The sequence below is a fragment of the Ambystoma mexicanum genome, chromosome 10 (assembly GCF_040938575.1).
Source record: "Ambystoma mexicanum isolate Mex_15411 chromosome 10, UKY_AmexF1_1, whole genome shotgun sequence".
Taxonomy (NCBI): domain Eukaryota; kingdom Metazoa; phylum Chordata; class Amphibia; order Caudata; family Ambystomatidae; genus Ambystoma; species Ambystoma mexicanum.
Window position 1 is genome coordinate 1167638393 of NC_090932.1, and position 21005 is coordinate 1167659397.

Below are 21005 nucleotides of genomic sequence, written 5' to 3' on the forward strand. Positions count from 1 at the left end.
TGGCTCATACTGGCCTATCTCCCTCCTAAACCTAGATGCTAAGATCTTCGCTAGGATCCTGGTGACCCGTCTAGAGAGATGCCTTCCACTCCGGATCCACCCAGATCAGGCGTGATTCGTGCTAAACAGACAAGGCTCCGATAACATGCAAAAGACCCTCCTTGTGCTTAACTCGAGGGTGGTCTGCAAGGAGGGGGCCCTCCTGCTGGCTCTGGACTCCAAGAAGGCCTTTGACAGGGTCAGCTGGGCCTTTATCGGAGAGGTGTTCTCTTCACTGGGGATGGGGCCGAGGTGGCTGGGATGGATGTTGGCTCTGTACTCCACCCCCTCAGCTAGTATGGTGGCAAATGGGACAGAATCTAAGGCATTTTCATTGGGGTGGGGCACAAGGCAGGGATGGCCTCTATCCCCCCTTATATATGCGCTGGTCATGGAGCCCTGGGCGATTTCTGTCTGAAATGACGAGGCAATTAATGGAGTACAGATAGGAGACTCACACTGCAAGATTTGCCTGTTTGCCGATGACGCACTGCTCTACATCACGAGACCATCTCAGACGGTTCCCCTGGTGCTGCGAGGCATTGCACGCTATGGAGAACTCTCAGGGTTCAAGGTGAACTTCAGGAAATCAGTGGTGTTTATAGGGGGAAATCTGGCAGAGGCAAACAATGTGGGAGGGCTGCCATTCCAGCTCCAGAGGGACGGGTTTCGTTACCTGGGTGTGCACGTGACATGCAGCCCAGGCGAACTTTTCCCCAATAATTTTCCCCCGCTCTGGTCAGAAGTCAAAAGGGACATGGAACGTTGGACGAGATCGGGTCTCTCATGGATGGCTTGCCTCAATCTGGTGAAAATGGTGATTCTCCCCAAGTTTCTATTCTTGTTCCAAATGCTCCTCGTGCAGGTCCCCAAGACATTCTTAACAGAAATAAAACAAGCCCTCCTGAGATTCCTCTGAGCGAGCAAGAAACATAGGATCTCCTATGGGGTACTAACTAGGCCGAAGGAGGATGGAGGGATGGGGATCCCAGACCTGTAGACATACTATAAGGCCTCCCAGCTAAGGGTGCTGATAGATCACTTCACCCCAGGGACTGAAAAGCAGTGGGTAGCGATGGATAACAAGGTCCTTTCCCCGGGTACATTAGACGAGTGGCTATGGGTCCCCAGAACACAAATCCTGAGGGCCGTCCTGCACCACCCGGTGCTGGGCATCCTGTGGTCAGTGTGGAGGGAAGAGGGCTATTATAGATGGCTTACAACCTGGCTGTCTCCATTGAGCTGTATTTGGGCCCCCCGTTCATAGACGGGGTAGCTGAGCCAGCCGCATTTCAACAATGGTATGAAGCCGGTCTCATCAGGGCAGGGCGGCTCTGGGTGGAGGGCTCTTTTATGGCCCTGAAAGATCTTGAGGAGGCTCTAGGATTGGGCAGCCTTTCACCGCTTCGCTATCTCCAGTTTAAGGGAGTCCTCACTGAACCCTCAGGAGAGATCTGACGGACTTCGAGAGACTCCTCATCACATCTCGGGGCTCCAAGGGAGTGATATCCCGCCTCTACAAACTCCTCCTTCTTTCGGCCCCAAGAGATCCCCCACCAGCGCGGACAAAATGGGAAAAAGACCCGGGGGGGGGGGTAATTGATGACATAAGATGGTCCAAAATGTGCAGACGAGCTAACCGCTCGATGGCCTCGCTCCAATTCCGTCATCAGGCTCTGAATGTACTGCACAGGTGGCATTATCCCATCGCAAAGGATTGCTAAGATGAGGGTGGGATATGACCCACGTTTTGGAAGTGTCAGATGCTGAAAGGTGAATATATACACATGCGGTGGAGGTGCCCGGTAGTGCAGACATATTGGGGAGAGGTTTTATCCTGGATTAAAGGGGTCGATGGAGTGTGAAGGCCTTATGTGCCTGGCTCCTCCTCTTTGGAATTGATGTGGGGGACGACCACGAGGAAACCCAGGATCACATGTTGCAGGTCATGCTGGTGGCAGCTAGGTGTTGCCTGGCCCAGAAGTGGAAAAATCCACAAATGCCGGTAAAAAAATAATGGGTCACTAAAGTCCGGTCTATCTATGACATGGAGTTCTTAACACATGTTATTGATGAATCCAAATCGACCTATGGCTCCCCTTTTTTGAAAAATATGGTCGTCTGGCCTGAACTGACAGCATCACACTAGGGGATTACCCCAAACACGAAAGGTCACCAGGAATGGCACTGTGCATAGATGATGTGCTATAAGAGACATGACCCACAGGGAAAACAGAGCAGAGCCCAAAACACCATTGTGCAAAGAAAAAGGCTTCGGATTGTACCTTGAAATGTGCTCCGTGAGCTCTTCAGGCAAACTAGATATCGCGGCTTGACCTATGGCTGGGGGTGGGTTCTGGGTTGGGTGAGGGCCACTGTTATAACTGTACCAAGGTTAAGAATGTTGAGATATGATCCATGATGTTATATCCTAAAAATGCTAATAAACTTTGATTTTAAAAAATTTGATTTAAAAAAAAAAAACAATCTTTGAATGGCAGGTGTTTGCTTTGACATGCCCATAATTTAAACCCCTGGACCAGTATTTGTTAGACAAACATTTCAGCTGAAGCTTCTAATTTTGGGCATGTCTGGTGTCTACAGTTTGCTAGCTGTCGGGCCACTTACTGGCTGCTGTCCAATCTCATTAGTGGAATGGTTTTAACTATGGCCAGATGTTTTAATGGACGGCATGCTTTTTTGCCTGCCTTCTCGTTAGTAAGTTAGACAAAATGTATGCTGTCTTTTACAAGATGATCAAGATCATGAAGCATTGGTTCATATATACTTAAAACATCTTGTTTTAACGTGTGCAGCTAATTAACATTTATTTGGTCTGTTCGCTTGTCAAGATTGTTCTAAACTGCTGCACGATTTTGAGATATGTCATGTTTCTAAATCTGACATAAGTGCTTGCAGGTCTGTGAGAACTAAGGTTCGATTTTGTCATTTTGGCAAGCAATTCAGTTTGTCCTTCAGAGCTTTTCTTAACCACTTTGCAGTCTGAAATTTAAAGCAATTTAGCTTTGCAGCTGTGATGTGCTGTCTCATTACAGTAGCCGAGTTTTGGAACCCACAGCCCAGCTATGGTGCTTTTAAAGACTTACTGTGTTTAATTTGCATCTCAAAAACAATTAAACCATAAACATGTTTCATGACTTTACCCTTTCTGTGCATTTGTGTTCTATGATATGAGTGGGAAGGGTAGGAACCTGCAGGATGCCCCAGTTATCTCCTCTGGTGGTTACTTCACATAGTGGGTGGTAGTCCTAAGGCCTAACTCAATTAGTACCCGGCCCAGCATAATGTCAATGAAATAAACGCACTGATTGGTGCGTTTACGAGCCTTACCTGATGGTAATCCCAGCACTGTTACTGCATGTTCCTCGCGCCGGTCCCCAGGATGTGGAGGCATCTTTCTCTGGCCGCCATGGAAAGGAAGAAGGGACTATGCGTAGTCCCTTCTCCCTGTTCCATGGTGGACATTTTTTTTGTTTACATTTTTTTCAATTTGCTTTAATGGCTGCCATGGAAAGGGAGAAGGGACTACATGTAGTCCCTTCTCCTGTTCCATGGTGGCCATTTTATTTGTTTGCTATGGCTGCCATGGAAAGGGATAACTGACTACATGTCCCAGCCCGCAGCGGCCATTTCTTTTTTCAGCTGCGAAACACGACTCGTCTTGCAAACGAAAATAAAAACACCATTAGTACCCTGGTCTAACGAGGTGGGGTACTAATGGCAATAAGACCCTCGCCGAGCCCTCAAAGGAAGTCAAACTTCAAAAAGGTTTGTTTAAGAGGGGGTTGGCATACAGAAGTTATAAACCACTGCACTATAGTATCACCATGTGGCTGCTTCCCACTCCAGCAGGTGCATTCTTCAACATATGTGTAAGGTGAGGAGATTTATTGAAAGTTGCCGTCTACTAGCACGGGTCGAAGTGCAAAGTAGATGTATGAATATTAGAATTATTATTTGACTGACTTATGGTTTTGTTTGTAGGAATGATTTTGTTCAGATGCTTGCATGTTTGAATAATGAAGTATTTGAATATTGAAATGTTTGGTTAATTGTTGGAGTATTTATGTATTCGAAACCTGGAATGCTGAAATGTCCAAAATACGTGTTTCATGTTTTATTTGTTTGAATGTTATATGTGTATGTTTGAATGTCACATAGTTTGGTTGAATTTTAAAGTGTTGGAATGATGGCTGTCAGTGTGAATGTTTGATTTATCATAGATTGTTTGATTGACTGTTTTAATGCATGTTCAAATGATGGCATATTTGCTTGAATGTTTGCTTTAATTTGAGAATTATTATTTCTCTTACTCATGCTCCAAACATCCTGGCTGAGCATTGTTAAACGCATATCAACATGTTAAAGGTAGGTTTGTAGCTGAGAAAAGGAGACATACATACATACTCGTAGAAGCACTCGATTTCCTGCGTAGAACATAACTGAGAGAAGTTTTTTTTCCTGGGAAAGCTTCCGATTTGAATAATATACACTACTTGCTGCAGTACACTGCATGCCATCTTCTGACCAATATCGGCCAATCCCTGAGGCGCATCTCTTCCCCGTAGCGTGCCCCACAAACTGGAAGTTTCCAGATACTTTTGATTAACAGTCAGACTCAGAGTTTTTTTACTCAATGACTCCCTCTTCCCTGCCCCAATGACACCACAGATAGACATTTTTTTCAGGCTTATTTTATTAAAATATACAGTGGCTGACTATCAAGTACTTAGAGAGAACTGAGATCCAAGGGCAGTCCTGTGCGAGAGGTGCTGTGAGTGGTGTTGGGTGGGAGGAAGAGGTTTTCAGAAGGGTTCCAGGAGAACACCCCTTTTGTGGAGACAACATACTCCTTGTGTAAACATGCGGCCATTCCATATAAATACACGTCAAGAGGTAACAAGTGCAAACTCACAGCATCCAGACACGCCTTTGTGGTCCCAGTGTGACCTGGGGTGTGAGAGCCAGGACTCCTAGGCCTGTTTGGACTAGGGAGGTGCGTGCATAGTGGCCCTGAGCAAGTGAATGAGTGATCCCAATATTCAGGGCCAACAGGGTGAAAAGACCATGTTATCGTCGTGATGTGGGTGACTGGGCCCAAAGTCGTTATTCCCCATCTTGCGGGCTACCACATACTACATGATGACCATAATAGGGACAGCAGGGTTAAAGGACTTTGTGATCCTTATGCTGACCATCATCAGGTATCTTTGCTTTCATTCCAAAGCTAGCGGGCAATTAAGTCCAGAGCTTTTACAACTTTCATACCGAGGAACACCATAGTAAAAAAAATGACATGATCCACGTGTTCATGGCCAAAGTTGGTTCAAGAAACATATCCCCTGGTGCTGGCTATAACATCCCTAAAACAAGGGCGGCAAGGGTCTGAAGACCATTAAATCCCCATGCAAATGACCAACATTGTCTGATGACTATATGATGCCTTTGTGGATAGTGAACCACTGTGGTCTGGCAGGTCTGATGACCATTTGATCCCAGGCTCAGAGACACCAGGAACCAAAGACTATCTGGTCCCCTTGAAAAGGGCCATGACAGTCTGTAGACAATGATCTCCATATTGAGGTCTACAAGGGTCGGAAGACAATGTGATTTCTCAAGACCAGGATCTGCTGAATCAATCGAATTTGTGAAGTCCATGCGCCATAGTGTAATGATTATGCAATCCCAAATACTGAGGGTCACCAGATGTTAAGACTATTTGTCCCCCAGGGCCAAGGCCACAAGGGGCCAACGTCTGTGTAATCCAATCCCCATGCTCAGGACCACCAGATGTCCAGAGACTACTTGAGCCCACAAGCAGAGGGTCAACAGATCCAACATCTACAGCCGTAATGCAGGATAATAGGGGTCCTTAGACTACGCGATTCCCAGGGTCTAGGCACCAGAGGCCAAAGACTATGTCCCCTCACCAAGCTGAGGATGAGCTGTGGTCTAAGGCCATGTGGCCCCAAAGCCGGGGTAACAGGGGTCTAAAGGATAGCCTATTCCCATGCTTAACCTGATGGGTCCAGAGGCTATGTGCTACTGAGATTCAGGGCCACCAGACTACAGTGACTGTATGGTCTCAATGCTGAACTACACAAGGGCTCAAGGATAAGTTGATTGCCATGCTCAGGCCAACAGGCTACACATTCTATGTGGTACCCATGCTGTGGGCCACCGGGTCCAAATACTGAGGTGACCGTGTATCAATGACTGTGCTGGCCCCATTCTAAGGGCCATCAGGGTACAGTGAGTAGGTGTTGCAAATTTTAGAGGCCACTGCAATTTAAAGACTGAGAAAGATGATGTGAACCCTGTGTCCAGGACCAGCAGCATTCAAAGAAAAGGTGATTCTCACGCCTAGGGGCTCATGAGCCACACCGTAGGTCACCTATACCATTGTAACTCACTAGAAGACTAAGTGACTTTCAAGCTAGGAGCAGGTATGGACAGGAAGTTGTGCTAATTCTCTAGAAACACAATGTATTGAAAGACCTTTAGTCCTGCGTTAATATTGTTGTAAACACTGGTACGTTTTGGTTGAGAGGCAAATATACCATACAGGATTCCTATGCACCAGAACCAGAATGGTACGAGAGAGAGTGAGAGCAGAATGTCAAGGAAAGAACTGGGGAAGCAAGCAGAGGGCCTGCTGAAAAGTAATGGAGCATCACTTTATAAATGAGGGGTTCGAGGAAATGGGTGAAGAGACTCATTGCAAAACATGGAAAACAAAGCAATGTGCGTTTATGGGATGTAAAAAACGAAGGACGGATCAGTGATCGAAGTGAGCGGGAACACTACTTTTATTTGTATCTGATTACCAATTCTCTACCTTTTACAACCATATTCACCATTCTATATAGAGGATTTGTCATTCATGTCCCTGTGCAAGTGTAAATTGCAATAGGAGCCTTAGTTACTAGTCACTTACAATATTGCTATGCCCCGGCTGCAACACCTTGTCACATGTTGCACTTTGCTTCCGCCTACCCTCTCCCCTGCCGAGACCATAGTTCTACAACTTTCTTCAGTACACTTCTACCACTGGGAAGGATGCGTGTGTGAACAGAATGAAAGCCAAAGTCATAACTAGAATGTGAGACAAAAAACTATTACTGGTACCACTGATGGGTTTGAGGGTTGAAAGAGTTGGAAGGTGAGGTTAGGTAATTCATGGAAATAGAACAGGTCAATTCTCCCTCATTCAACAGTACACACACACGCACACACACCACACACATCTGGCGGGCCCGTCATCAAACCAAGGTGTGCCAAAGAGATACAGAAATCCTGAGTAAAGAGGAAGGAATTTTCCATCATGCAGGTCTACTTGTTCATCCCCCACTTTTGGACTGTCTAGATGAAAGTCTGTTGGGTGAGTAGGGATGAAGGATTGACGTGTGACTCCGCCTCTAGAAAAGTTTGTGCTTTAAGAGCGGGAGACAAAAATCCACAAAGATGCCCCATTCCACCCCAAGCGATCATGATACGAGTGGCACAGCCCAGTGTGCAGGTTTTTTGAAGTGCCGCCCCTGCTCTCTTCTCATATCTCCCTTTTACTGGACCTTTACTGAGAACCTTTCGATTTTTGATGTTGATACAAAACAGTTTTTTTTGTCATAAAGATGTGCTTAAAGAGAAGGAGGCTTGGGTGCGGAAGGAAAGGAGCAGTGTCTGTGCCCTCCTTCCAACCTCCTAAATGCAAAGGGGGAAGTGGAGGTATAAGGCTGTCCTGATGGGGAGGTAAGTGTTCCAGGCAGTCCTGTGAGGGAGGACAGTGGCCGGGAGGTCCTGAGTGCTGGCTGCAAGTCATCCTCCTTAATTGTGCTGAGGGACGGAAACAAGGTGATTGAGCTCCCGCCGGTCCTAGATCACGTTTTCAAACAGCTGCATGGAGCTCATTATGGCCTCATCCTGAGAGGGAAGGAAGTAACAGAACAGGCATAAGTATAAAACACTGTACCGACCTAACATTTTACAAAGCGTAATGACCTATACTTTCATCTACTCAACCCATTTTCCTACCAACTCTCGACATTGCGGGCCTTGCTAAAAGTCCCCTGGTTTCCACCCATCATCTTTCTCTCCACCCCATGCTGCCCTCTCCTTGATTCAGTTAACAGTACTATGGTGGTCTGCATTCTGTGTTTGGGAAGCTGGTCTATGCATCCACTGCCTAGGTTGGAAGTTGCTGGTGTTAAATTTGGTGGAGATAACACAATTATTGTGCAGAAACTAGAAGCTAACAAGTGCCATACCTTTAAGTTTCGGCTCTTAGGTGGCGTTTAAGTTCCACCTGTAAACTGGAATTACTGCATTACAGTACAGCTAGGATGTACATGGGATGTGATAAAGGACACATAGCTTGTGGGTGTTATTTTCTTATTTTCCCACCCCTTGAAAGCCCATTGTGGTGAATCCAATGGTGTCCTCGCTCCTTTCATGGTGGTGACCTCTCCCCATGTGGCCAGGGGACCGCAGCCGCTTCCTGACCCTGGGGGCGGTTATATGAGTGAGGATCACATGGGGGAAAACAGCTTGCGGCTGAGTAGCAGGGCACCATCGGACAAGGCATTGTATTCCCCTTCGTCTCTTGAGGATACCCCATCCATACCCAATGTTTTAATGGCATGTTGTTACATCTCCCGTCATCCACCTAGGAAGCGTATTGAAGACCTTATGACAAGATCTGTGTGTGGGCCATCAAGATTTAACTTACCCTCTAAGACTCATGAAAATATCTTCTCAAACTCTACCTGCAAGTTATTCGGGGCTAACTTGCCTTTGAAGACTTCTGAGAACACTTACCCAGACTCCACATATAAAACATCAAGAATGGACTTCCATTCCCATAACTTCAAGAATAGTGGGACGAGGAAGATGAGCCGAGTAATGCAGAGCAGAAAAGTCCAAGAGTACAGGCTGTGCTCAAGTTGTTCTGAGCACATACCTGTAGCCGGGAAATGTATATCTCAGCAACAGCTGACTGGAGTGCATTGCTTGAGGGAGAAAGCTGTTTCTCTCGGGACAGACCCAGAGACCGTGGGGCTGCAGAAAGTGTCGTGGAGCCATGCGGCTCAAGGACACAGAAGGGGAAGGCTGACCACGAGAGGAGACATACTGCAGGAACACCAGAAGCCAACACAGGCTTTTTGGCTTTTGCAGGTGCAGAGCGGCAGCGTTTTTCTTATCAAAGCCTAACACGAAGCAGAAGAGCCCATCAGGAACCGCGAAAGGCATAGAAGTTGAGGAACGAAGGCGGCGAGACAGAAGGGAAGCCGAATGACCATCACTGGCTTGCCACAGGAAGAGTTTAAGTGCACCAACGAGAGCCAGTGACTCCCCAAAAGGGAAGCAGGGACACTGTGGCGTATTGGCAGACATGCCAAAGGCAAATAATTGAAAAGGATACAAATGAAATACTTGAAAGAGAAGGAAACGCTGAAACTTTAGTTAAAATGGAAAACAAACTAAAAGCAAGAGACTTTCAGTTTTGGGAGTGTATGAAATACACATTGAAGAAAAGCCCCTGCAAGATAATGTACCAGGGAGGTGCAGTGTTAGATAGAGCAAACACAAGAAGATATCATGTTTGAAAACGTGTGCACAGAGCAAACTTGAGAAAAGCCCTGGAAGGAGGGTACAATAGGCAAAGTAAAGCTGCAAAAGTGTGTTTAAGGAAAGCCCTGGCAGGAGAGTTCAGCAGGCAGTTGTAAGTGTGTGAATTAAGGAAAGCCCTGGCAGGAGAGTATATGAGGCAAGTGCAAGTGTGTTCATATAAGAAAGCTCTGGCAGGGAAACACACCAGACAAGGACAAACTGAACAGTGTATTTGAAATACATCAGCTTAAGGGGTCCTGAGAAGGATATATGAGGACTAGCCAAAGGCTGTGTGAATCCAAAGAGAAAAGGAGTGAAAACCTGGCAGGAGAGTATACCAGGTATTTTAACGAGATAAAGATATAGAGCCAAGTTGTTTTTGTGGAACAGTTATATCACGAGAAACTCAAGGAACTGATATCTTTGAAAATACAGCAGAGGGAAGAGAGAGACATCCTGGGCAAGGGAACCACCCTCTGCAATAAGGAACTTTATCCTTCTGCAACTTTTGTGTTAGAGTTACGCATTTTTCCTTTGTCAACATGTATAAACCACTCAAGGCCAAAGACATTACCCTTTTCACCTTAGAGTTTATTTTGCTAGAATGTGAGGGCCAGAATAGTACTTTGGACATGGGACAGTTTTGCTTTGGACATTCTGGAATTGAAAGACCCTTAGTTTTGGTTTTAGGTAGGGAAACACCTCTAGTGCAGGGACAAAGATGCATTTCCCCACCCCCTTTTATTTTAATAAAAGTCTTTGACCAAGTCTATGAATCCCTTGTTTTCGAGTCTCGTTCCTGGCTCGTCACGCCATGTCAATGCGAATCCTTATGACCAGTCCCACTCCTAGCTGACCCTCACTGACCAAAACACTCCCTTCTAGGATCTATTAGAAATAGCTCTATCACGCATTGACATCAAATTGTGATGCATAAGGCCTGCCAGTATTATTTTCAAGCAGCCTTCGGATAGTTAATGGCCTAAATGCAGCTGTAAAGGAGCCACTGATGTAATCAAAATGTTGCAACAAAGTGTACTGTCAGCCCTTTGATTTATAAGCAATGTGTATGCCCTCATATCTGTTTATTTCACTGAAGTAAAGGTAAAAACAATCATGCGAAAAGCCCACAGTTTTGGCTTATGTGTAGTTATTAGTTAGTCATTTTTCAAGCACTGACATCAGAGGCGCACATCATTTCCTAGCTCTTGCCATCTTATGACCAGGTAGTTCCACTATTGCAGTGCCTTGCAAATGTCTATCCCATGAACGCACACAATTGGTTTCTGCATTGCTCCTCCACAAAACAGAATAGTGGAAGAACTTTCAAAGATAGAAATAACTACAAAGCTTTTTTCCTGCATAAATGTTGCAACCACTGCATTTTGCCCGAGTTACTCTGCACAATAAATGTTAATATTTAATTATTTGCAAAAATTAGTATTTTCTGTTTTTCCCCTGCACGTTTACATGTCTGTGGGAGATTGTCACAGAAATGAATTATCCCAAGGGGAACGAGTTACCTTGCAATTCAGTCATGATATATAGGCAGGCTCGGTTTCCTCGAAATTCCATTGAAGTATTCTGCAAGTCTCAAAATGATGAGTTTTCCCCTCCAGTTTGATGTAATGCATATGCATGGGTGAAAATGGGGCAATGTTAGACCCTACCTCTAATATGGGTATTGGGTGGGTACAAATCAAATTCCACTGGATTCCTGGGTATTGGGTGGGTACAAATCAAATTCCACTGGATTCCTGTTGGCCAGAAAAATACCAAATCTAGACTGGTATTTCCTTTAGCACAATATTACAAGATACAAAAACTACATTTTCTTCCTTTCTCATAATTAACACAGTGGAAGTACCTTTGCAAGTATATGCTAAGAAAGGGAATGTGAAAGATGGAGGGTGGCTGGAGAAATCTGGTAGTAGAATGGTGTAATGACTGAGGGAGATTGATTGGTGTTGCTAGTGGGGGGATGATGTTGGCTAGTCTGTAAGGTGGCTTCATGGATTAGCAGATGTTAAGTTAATAATCTTTTATACTCTGCCAGTAACCACCACACTTCCAACAGAGCAGAGGCTTATTGTTGTCCACGGCAGGGTATCCAGAGCTTAGTCTGTAGAAAAAGATGAAGGGCATCAGAGGAGAGGGAGGGTGAAGGTGGGGCAGTATTTATTTAATGAACTTGAAAAAACAGAACAGGGTGGAGATAGGATAATAGGCAAGGATGTTTTGTGCCCATTTTGCGTGCCTGTAGAGTCAATGTACAATGATGGAGCATGGCGCTAATCCGATAAAAGGGTAACACGTAGTGCTGCTGCAAAGAAACCGAACACCGGTGGGGGCAGTTTCTAGTACTTTATGGAAAAAAGTACTGAAATATGCCTGTAAGCGGTTGTGTGATGAGCTTGAGATGTGTTCAAGCAAACCCTTGAAGTATGGATGCTTTTTTGTTTGCTAGATGTGTGTTAAATTCACATGCTTGAGACTAGGGGATGAGGATGGGACCTGGAAGCTTGGGACTTCCACTCCCTCTGTGATGGAGGCCCAGGAGCAGGTATATGGTGGCTCCCAAAGGCTCGCCAGCGTAACCCTAGTCTTGTTTGTTTTCACAGCCACTCTAATGATACACCTCCTATGATCCCAGGGGAATGTTCCCGAAGTGATAAAGAGACAGAGAAATGGGTGTAAAACCGAATGGTTTTTAAGTCCACCACCACACGCTCTTCACAAGCCGAATAATAAATATTAGAACAAATAGTTCACAGTAAAGCAGAGCTGCACGCAGTAACGTTTGTGGACCCTGCTCGTTCCCGCTTCTTGATGCCTTATGAAGTGGCTGGGTGGAGGATGTTGATGGCCCCATGGACAGCTGCAGAAGCGGGAATCGTTATTCGAGTGAATCCAAGATGGCAGACGCATGCGTGGTACCCTGGGCTAGCGGAACTGCTGGCGTTCCAATAGCCAACTCCGAATAGCTGCAGGATGAGTAGTTTGCACAGGCCATACCCAGTCACTCTGCTGATCAGCTATCCAGCTGAACACATTCTGGTCATTATAAACTTCAGGCCCTTCCCTGATGATGTAGGACATAAGCTTGCAGGAAATAGTAAATGTGGGTGTTAGAGTACGCAGTGCAGGTGAAGCTTGAAATATTGCATTGTGGAAAAGAGGTGAAGGAGAGGAGAGTTAGTGAAGAGGTGGAGGAAAAGACACATTGTGGAGATGAGGAGAGGAGTCAGAGTGGAGAGGTGTCGGGGAGGAGATTGGAGATGAAGTCAAAAGAAACAGCAGAGAGGAAGAGCAGGGGAGAGAAGGAGGGAGAGAGAGAGATGGAGAGAGAGAGAGAGAGAGAGAGAGAAAGAGAGAGAGGGAGAGAGAGAGAGAGAGAGAGAAAGGAAACCAGGAAGTGAAAGTTCAGAAAGGAGGAGGAGGAAACGTGAAATAAGGAACAGCTTGTAGGCCACTCCAAAGACCTGAGCCACTCAAGATGTACACAGTCTGGTTGGGAAGATGACTGTTGAACTGTAGCACAGGCCAATTGCCAAAGCCGGATTAAGAGCAAGAAAGAGAATGGGCCAGAAATGCTATTAATCAGGGGTTCCAGTTAATAGTGCTCATTTCCAGCCCTGCGCATGCCTGGAGATCTAGGGGTACCAGGTGAGGGTGTCTGGTCAGAGAGTCCAGTAGGACCAATGCCAACCCCCAGGAACAGCCAACAAAGACTCAGCAGATGCAAAGAAAGAAGTGCATGGACACTATAAATCCCATTGACACTGAGTGATGATGTTTGCCTCAGAGACGACCTTGAACCAAAAGGGAAAGGAGGGCGGAGTTGGCTTCCTAACAACATTTTTAGGATCTAGAATCCGTCTAGCTATGAATGCGATGAACCACATTGGAACTTTACACCGTCTCAAGTCCACCGTTTATGACAGATGTTACCATAACCTTTCGGAATCCAGACAGATGAATCTGGGATCCCACAGCTGGCTGTCAGAGGTGACAGAGCGCAGAGTAGACTGTATGCAAGATGAAGAAGGGGAAGAGAAATACGGTGTGTGCACCATCCCTCAGAGTAACACATCTGCATGGAGACGTGCCGAGGTCTGCTTATAATTGAAATGGAATTGTGACGGTTACTTTTAAAAAGGGTTTAGAGCATTGGGGTGCAATCCCTCACTGCTCCTCCAGATTCCTCACTAACCATCACTGAGGGGGCTAGGGCAGGATATGTGTATGCAAGGGCACCCTTGCCAAGAGTATGCATAGAGAAGAAAAACATCCTTTAAACGGAAAAGAATTCATTAAGATGTATGCAAGTAAATTATAAGGTCCACTAGCTAAACCAAATCCATTATTCTATAAAGCAAAAAAGATTCTTTAGCTGATGGTCTTGTGAAAGGACTGGGAAGTGTACCAAATGACTTATAGTATAAAACCTTTGAACTGATCACATGGCGCTCAAAAATTAGGGATAACCCTTATAGCGAAGTAAGATGTGATAATGCTTATGTTTTTATTTTAGGACTGAGTTTGTTTTGCTAACATACGAAACATAAGCAGTGAAATGATGTGCATGCCAGTTAATTAATGCAAGTGAATACTCTATAGTGCAGATCAGAATCTTTCAGTGGATAACTATTGCTAGAGGTTGCAATTGTTTCAGTATGGGTAACAACATTGTGGAGATGTTTGGAGAAATCATTGTAAACCGGTAATTGATCAGCGATGAGGAAGATGCTTAGGGCATCGATGTCGGAAGAAAAGTAATTGATCAGCGATGAGAAAGATGCTAAGGGCATCGATGTCGGACGAAAAGTAATTGATCAGCGATGAGAAAGATGCTAAGGGCATCGATGTTGGCTGAAAAATATTAGCAAAGAGAATTGTGAATGACGATGGAGCTATATAGCAATTAGGTGGGCTGGGTAAGGGAACAATCATGTTTTTATAGCTTTTTTAAAATTCTGTATAAGTTGGAATTACCCTCATGGGGCTCTGAAGAGAATTCCAGGGAAGAGTAGCGAATATCGACAAAGAGGGCCACCGCGGCACTTTTTGGGAAAATTGGGCACTACCGGCGGCAGGAGGATCGCAGGGTATCAATGGGAATGTGCCTGTATAATTTAGTTTGCAAAACATTGTGAGGAGTCCACCAAAAACCCTGAAAAGGATGCACAGGGACCTGAAAGCTATCCTGCGACCTTCTGGAAGGCAGTGGATAAAAAGGGGAGGATGATAATTCGTTCCCTGAATCCCAATTTCAGGAAGGTGTGTGTGTGGCATTGTTCCACACTCTCTGTAATCTTGTGGTTAGGTAGGCCAGGGAGGCCAGAGATAAGCTTCTTACACAATCCCGTTGCACTTGTTTTGATGGCAATAATAGCTGTATATGTCTATGGCAAAGCAAGGAAGGGGCGTATTCAAGTGCCTGAAAGCTTTATTGACCACCTCAATGATCTCAGTGCTTATGATCATGCCCACGTTTTTAACCCTGGCGGAGGGGGTGAGGGAGGGCAATGATATGTAGGCGTTGGTTGCTGCTGGGGAGGGTAGCATAGGAATAGGATCACCAATAGAAAGGATTTCAGTTTTTACTGTGTTAAGAAGGAGGTGAAGTCTGTTGAGAGATGACTCCCGGGCATGACTACCTTGGTGGCTTTTTGAGAATATTTTCTTCAAATGAAGTGGGAAATTAGGCAGCTACCCTAGCATTTGCATGGCCTTATGAAGATACATGCATTATGACAAACAGGTGATGCTGTGAGTGACCATGGGATGCCCCACTGACCTCCCTGCATTCGTCCTCCGTTATGTCCTTATCATTAAAAATAAAGGGGGCATTATATGACATGAGTTGACCCTTGAAAGAGTTTGCAATCACTGTTGAAATGTAAGAAAGGGATTGCGTGACACTGGTTTTTCATATGGGCTGAAGGTTGGGTTACGAGATTTGACTTTTGAGGGTAATGCATGCTGTCCTTAATCTGTGCCAGTAAAATAAACACAAAAAAGGAGAGGGTTGGAAATCATCCTCGTACCAATTGCGAGAATGCAGTCGGAGGTTTTAGTCATGGTTTAAACTTGGCTTGGAATCTTGAGGAATAACTGAGTGATGTCACGGTAGTTGTGAGCAGATAGATTGAGGATTTTTGTGAAGGAGGACTGAAGAGGGACAGGGGCTGCAGACAAGGGAACAGAGAGTGAGGGTGAGTGCAATGGGAGAAGGGCTGAGTTCCCAGATTACAGGAGAGGAACAACTCATCCCATTCCCTTAAATGTACATCTCATGCAATTCGTGCTGTTTGCAGAGGAAATTGCTGAATGCCAACAGGAAGTTGGTGGGATGGAGACCACCAATCAAGCCCATAGCTCTTTATGATCTGCTTTATCTGGAAACCTTTTCTAGATAATCTTTGCTTTTGATGATCTTTCTTTCCTTCTGGTGTTTGACGGAACCCTTATCCAACTCTGCATTATTTCATCCAGGCTGTACACACAAGGAAAGACCTTAGAATAACCCTCATAAGGAATTTCTTTCAATGGAGTGAGTTGTGGTGTCGAACACTAAAAAAAGGAGATTGGGACAAATCTCCCACAGAAATGATGTATCTCCAGCTCTGCAAACAGGTACCTGGTGTGTATAGAAACTGCCCAAACCATGGCTGCAGAGCAGAGCTAGTCAGATTCCCCCTGCTACTCAACACTCACAAGTGCATTTTAAAATGTTGGTGGCATAAGAACAACAGTATCCAAAACTCCCTTTACTACCTGACACCTCAAGACCAAACAGCAAAATCCTCACAACAATCCTTTGATCAATATACTACGAAATTGTGGTCGCTCAATAGCAGTGCCTCACACTTTGACTGAAAGACAGGAGGGGAAGCTGGCTTGGGACTTGAAATAGGCTCAAAAGAAACAATACACAATGCACTCGAGAGCAGAACTATGGTAGCACAAGCCCAGAATGCAACAGGCCAATAGGCCATGACCTTAAACTTGCAGATGACCTACTTTTTGCAGCACAGGTAAACACTCACTAAATACCGACTGAGCAGCCACCATCTGGAAATAGAGACTGGCCCGATAGAGCATCTGTCAGCAATGTGAATTAGGAGAAGTAGAAAATGAAAGACACTTTCTCCTGCACTATCCTGCATATAAAGACAATTGACACATGTATTCCCCACATTTTGCGGGAATAGGGAACTCTTTGTATGTAAAACAGGACAAGAATAGGTCTGCTTCATCCTAGGACAAGTGCCAGAATTAGCAGAGAGAACAGCTAAATGCGTTCATCTATGCCTCTAGAGAAAACAACATGCATTAAGTAATATGGAATTTAGAAGAAAGCTGCACACCAAAATGATCACTACTGAAGAGAGTGGAAGATTCATGTACCCCGTGTATTTACTATGCCACTATTTGTCTAGCTTGTCATGCCAACAAGGTACTATATATCGTATAACTGCAAAATGCTGGTCCCCAAGCACTTGCCTGTTACTAATCTCTCTTTATTCTTGAGGGGGTGTGGCCTACACAAATGGATAACACTTATGGCAAGTGTTCAAAAGAAATCACAATAATTGTGAAGGGTCTAAGCTAAAGAAAAGTTCAGATTTGTTTATGATTGTGTGAAGGATTTTGGTGGTGCTTGCCATGTAGTTAGCACCCCTAACAGGAATAGTAGGTCACCATACAATGATTCAACATCAAGAAGAGCAGAACAAGCAGTGGTATACGACAGAAAACAACAAATAATTCAGTGTGTCTCTTAAGGCAAAGCCGTTCTGCAGAGTTAGCTGGTGAGCTATCTGAGTGGGTTAATGTAATCACGGAGCTCTGTGTAGAACTTGATAGTAACATGTGATCCCAGTGGGTAATCTTGGCATGTTACCCTTCCCAGGTCAGTGAAACAAGTTCCATTTAGCCGGCTAAGATGTATTTGCAGCGGGAGTTGTAACTGGTACAGGGCACAATGGCTGTAGAGGCTAGGCTACAACTGTAAGCATCAAGGATGCATACCGTGGAGGTATGAGTTGCAGGTTGTGGTAGAGAGGAGTACAGATTGTGTGTTGTAGGGATGCTGAGGATAAGATAGGAATTCTGGCTGCAGGGTCAGCCTTTCTACAGAGGGTTAGGAAATACACTGAAGACAGCAATAATACAGATTGCAGAGGCCATCCTTCTATAGAGGGGTAGGGCTATACACTGTAGACACCAGGAACACACACTGTGGGGCTGCCCTTCTAGAGAGAGGTAGGGCTTCACCTTGCAGTCAGAAGGAATAGAGAGGTAAGGATTTACCTCTAAGACAGTAGGAATAGAGACTGTGGGTCTTATTCTGCTACAGAGGGGTAGGGATACACCCCGAAGACAGTAGGAATACACACTCTGGGGCGTGCCCTTCTACAGAGGGATAGGGATATACATTGAAGACAGCAATAATGCAGCCCAGGGGGCCTGCCCTTCCACAGAAAGGTAGGGATATACCCCAAAGAGACCAGGAACACAAACTGTGAGGCTTCCCTTTTACAGAGAGGTAGGGCTTTACCTTGAAGACAGCATGAATAGAGGGCAGAGTGCCTGCCCTTCAACAGAGAGGTAAGGATTTCCCTCAAAGACAGTAGGAATACCGACTGCAGGTCTTATCCTGCTACATAGAGCTAGGGATATACCGTGAAGACCAGAGGAACACACATGGTGGGGCTTGCCCTTCTACAGAGGAGTTAGGGACATACATTGAAGCCAGTAGGAATACACACTCTGGAGCTTGCCCTTCTACAGAGGGGTAGGGATATACATTGAAGACAGCAGTAATGCAGCCCAGGGGGCCTACCCTTCTACAGAAAGGTAGGGTATATACCCCAAAGAGACCAGGAACACAAACTGTGGGGGCTGCCGAGCTACACCCTTTGGGTGCATGAGGCAGATTAGAAGACACCTATTAATACTGAAGACCTGTAAAGCTGAAGACGGAGTGGTCAGGATACAGCTTGTAGGGGCTGAAAGATGCTAAGATGCAGTCATTGGTTCAGTAGAGATGCACAGTACAATGCAGATTACAGACAGTGGTTGGCAAAGGACTATAGATGCAGGTTGCAACACAGCTTGTAGACGGCCGGAATATACAGGATGTAGCTTTGTTGTGGCTCATGATGGGCTACAGACTGTGGATGACAGAGATGATGAGTGAAAGGCAGGGATACAGGTAGTGGTAGTGTCAGATATAAAGAGTGGTGATGAAACTTCTGGGGTAGCAGACACATTTGATATGTTAGGTGGATTGTGCAATGTGTACCAACAGTACGGTGGTGTGGTAGACTTTGAGGTATGATCACATGTCAAATGAATGGACAACTCACCTTTTGACAAGTTTCCAGAAACTCGTCGATGGTAACCACCCCATCCTGGTTCCGATCCATTTTCTGAAAGAGAGAAGAGCGACTAGTCATGCCTCGCCTTGCTGGCTGGCATTCTACCTGCACCTCCTGGAACTTCTGTGGGGTCTCACCTGAAAAAATCTTTCCACGTGCTCGATTGGCGCGTCATCCCTCAGGATTGGGTAGGTATACCGACCCATCATGTCATAGATCGATTTCATTATGGCTAGCATCTCCTGCAAGGAAAGAAGAGGGGGCACATGGCCAGAGATTAAGTCATAAGAAGAGGAAACCTTCATCCTCGCTGTCTCAACCTTACACTTAGAATTTTAATCTACTGGATTGCAAAGGACCTTTACTTTTTTGTTCTACGTCCCCACTTCACTATTACACGTGAGCTATTCTGATGCTGAACTTCATCGTCACATTATTTATCCCAATACCTTTCTCCCTCTCTGAGAGTTTTTGCCTTCAATTTCATGCTCAGTCTCCGGCAAGGTTCACCATGAATCCAGAGAGTAGCCCCACCTACAAACAAAACACCAACCCCCTCACATAGATGAGTACTCCCATTAAGGGGGATTTGCACCAATGGAGACTTAGCGGAAACACTAATACCACATAGTTGCAGATATTCCAAGAGAAAGTTAAGGGATACAGCAATAAAAAGTAGGCTTTCCATTCTGAAAGAATGGCTTTGCCACCACACACGTCAAACCGTTCATGTATTGAAGAAAGTGCCTTCTGATTCAGGGTTTAGTTATTCAATTTTATGGCATATGAAATATGATTACTCCAATAAGTAATAGCACAAGAAATACAGACTAGAAAACCATTACAAAATTCATTAAGATCCGCAAGGTTCTTTAGCACAGTTTCTGCAATGTTGCGATTCCGTTAACAGATAGAGTCCACTTCCTTTTGCTATAACAAGCAACTCACTGTGATATTTTCTCTTTTCTGGCTCCTGCGAGTGCAGGCCCATTACAGTGCAAGAGCCCATCTGTCTGCAGCTCATAAATAAATCAAAGGCCTCTTGATGGACGAAAATCCTTGCTCATGACATCATTTATTGCTGGTATTGCATAACGTGGACATGCTAAAAGCATACACATGTCATCATTTACTTGTGCTACGCAGGGCTCTTCCGGATTCTGGTTGGGATTGCACACAACCATCACAGGGCTGATAAGTGGATACTTAGCCTACTATACATTTTAAAATCTCTCAATGATACCTTGGTCATGGGATCTCACTCATGCAGTGTTCCATTCCTTGCCTTAGGGGTCTGCAACTTGTGGCTCTCCAGAGGTTTTGGACAAAGAATCCATTGGTCCCTTACCATTGCCTATGCTGATGGGAGTTGTAGTCAAAAACATATGGCAAGATTGCAGACCTCTGCTTTATCTCATCTCATACTAGCCATACAGATTGTCCTTGAAGGTGGAATATGGCTTTCACGCCCTGATGGGGTTGGGGGCGATCATGGTTGATAACTGCTCCCCGCCCCTGCTGGAGCCTGAAAGCCATTCGCACCCCAGGGTTCATCCAGGCTGCCAATGGCTTTCTTTTTTTTCCTCCAGGGATTGGCTGCTGCAAGCGATGCCAATCGCAGAAGGAAAAAAAAAGAAACAAGATGGCCCCTGCCACAGAGAAAAGGGACTGAGTCCCTTTTCCATTTCTATGGGGATGGGCCAGAGCGGGAGGTTCACTGTGAGCATAAAGAGGCACCTTGATGCCTCCCCACATAAAAACATTTTTTTTAAAAATGGCACTACCCATGGTAGGGCTTCGGGTGACTGGAAGAGTGGGCGGAGAATGTATATTCTCGCCCGCTATTCCAGCCATCTGATTGGCTAATGGCCCTTCTCCGGGTGCAAATCTGTGTTCTTGCATCCAATCCCTGGATCCCTGAGTACTCTCAAAGTAAGTATGTTCTACTTT

The 21005-nt window shown here is 45.3% G+C and overlaps 1 protein-coding gene across 2 annotated transcripts in view; it reads right to left on the bottom strand.

The window, feature by feature from the left end:
* Positions 1 to 4734: 4734 nt before the first annotated feature.
* Positions 4735 to 21005, bottom strand: part of KCNIP3 (potassium voltage-gated channel interacting protein 3) — a 693141-nt gene continuing 676870 nt past the window's right edge. For both annotated transcript variants that reach the window (XM_069619110.1, XM_069619111.1), the window contains 3 exons: positions 19193 to 19297; positions 19044 to 19106; positions 4735 to 7980 (listed from right to left, as the gene is read on the bottom strand). In XM_069619110.1, the coding sequence (XP_069475211.1) occupies positions 7933 to 7980; positions 19044 to 19106; positions 19193 to 19297 (216 nt within the window). In that variant the 3' untranslated portion in view covers positions 4735 to 7932. The remainder of the gene's footprint in view (positions 7981 to 19043; positions 19107 to 19192; positions 19298 to 21005) is intronic.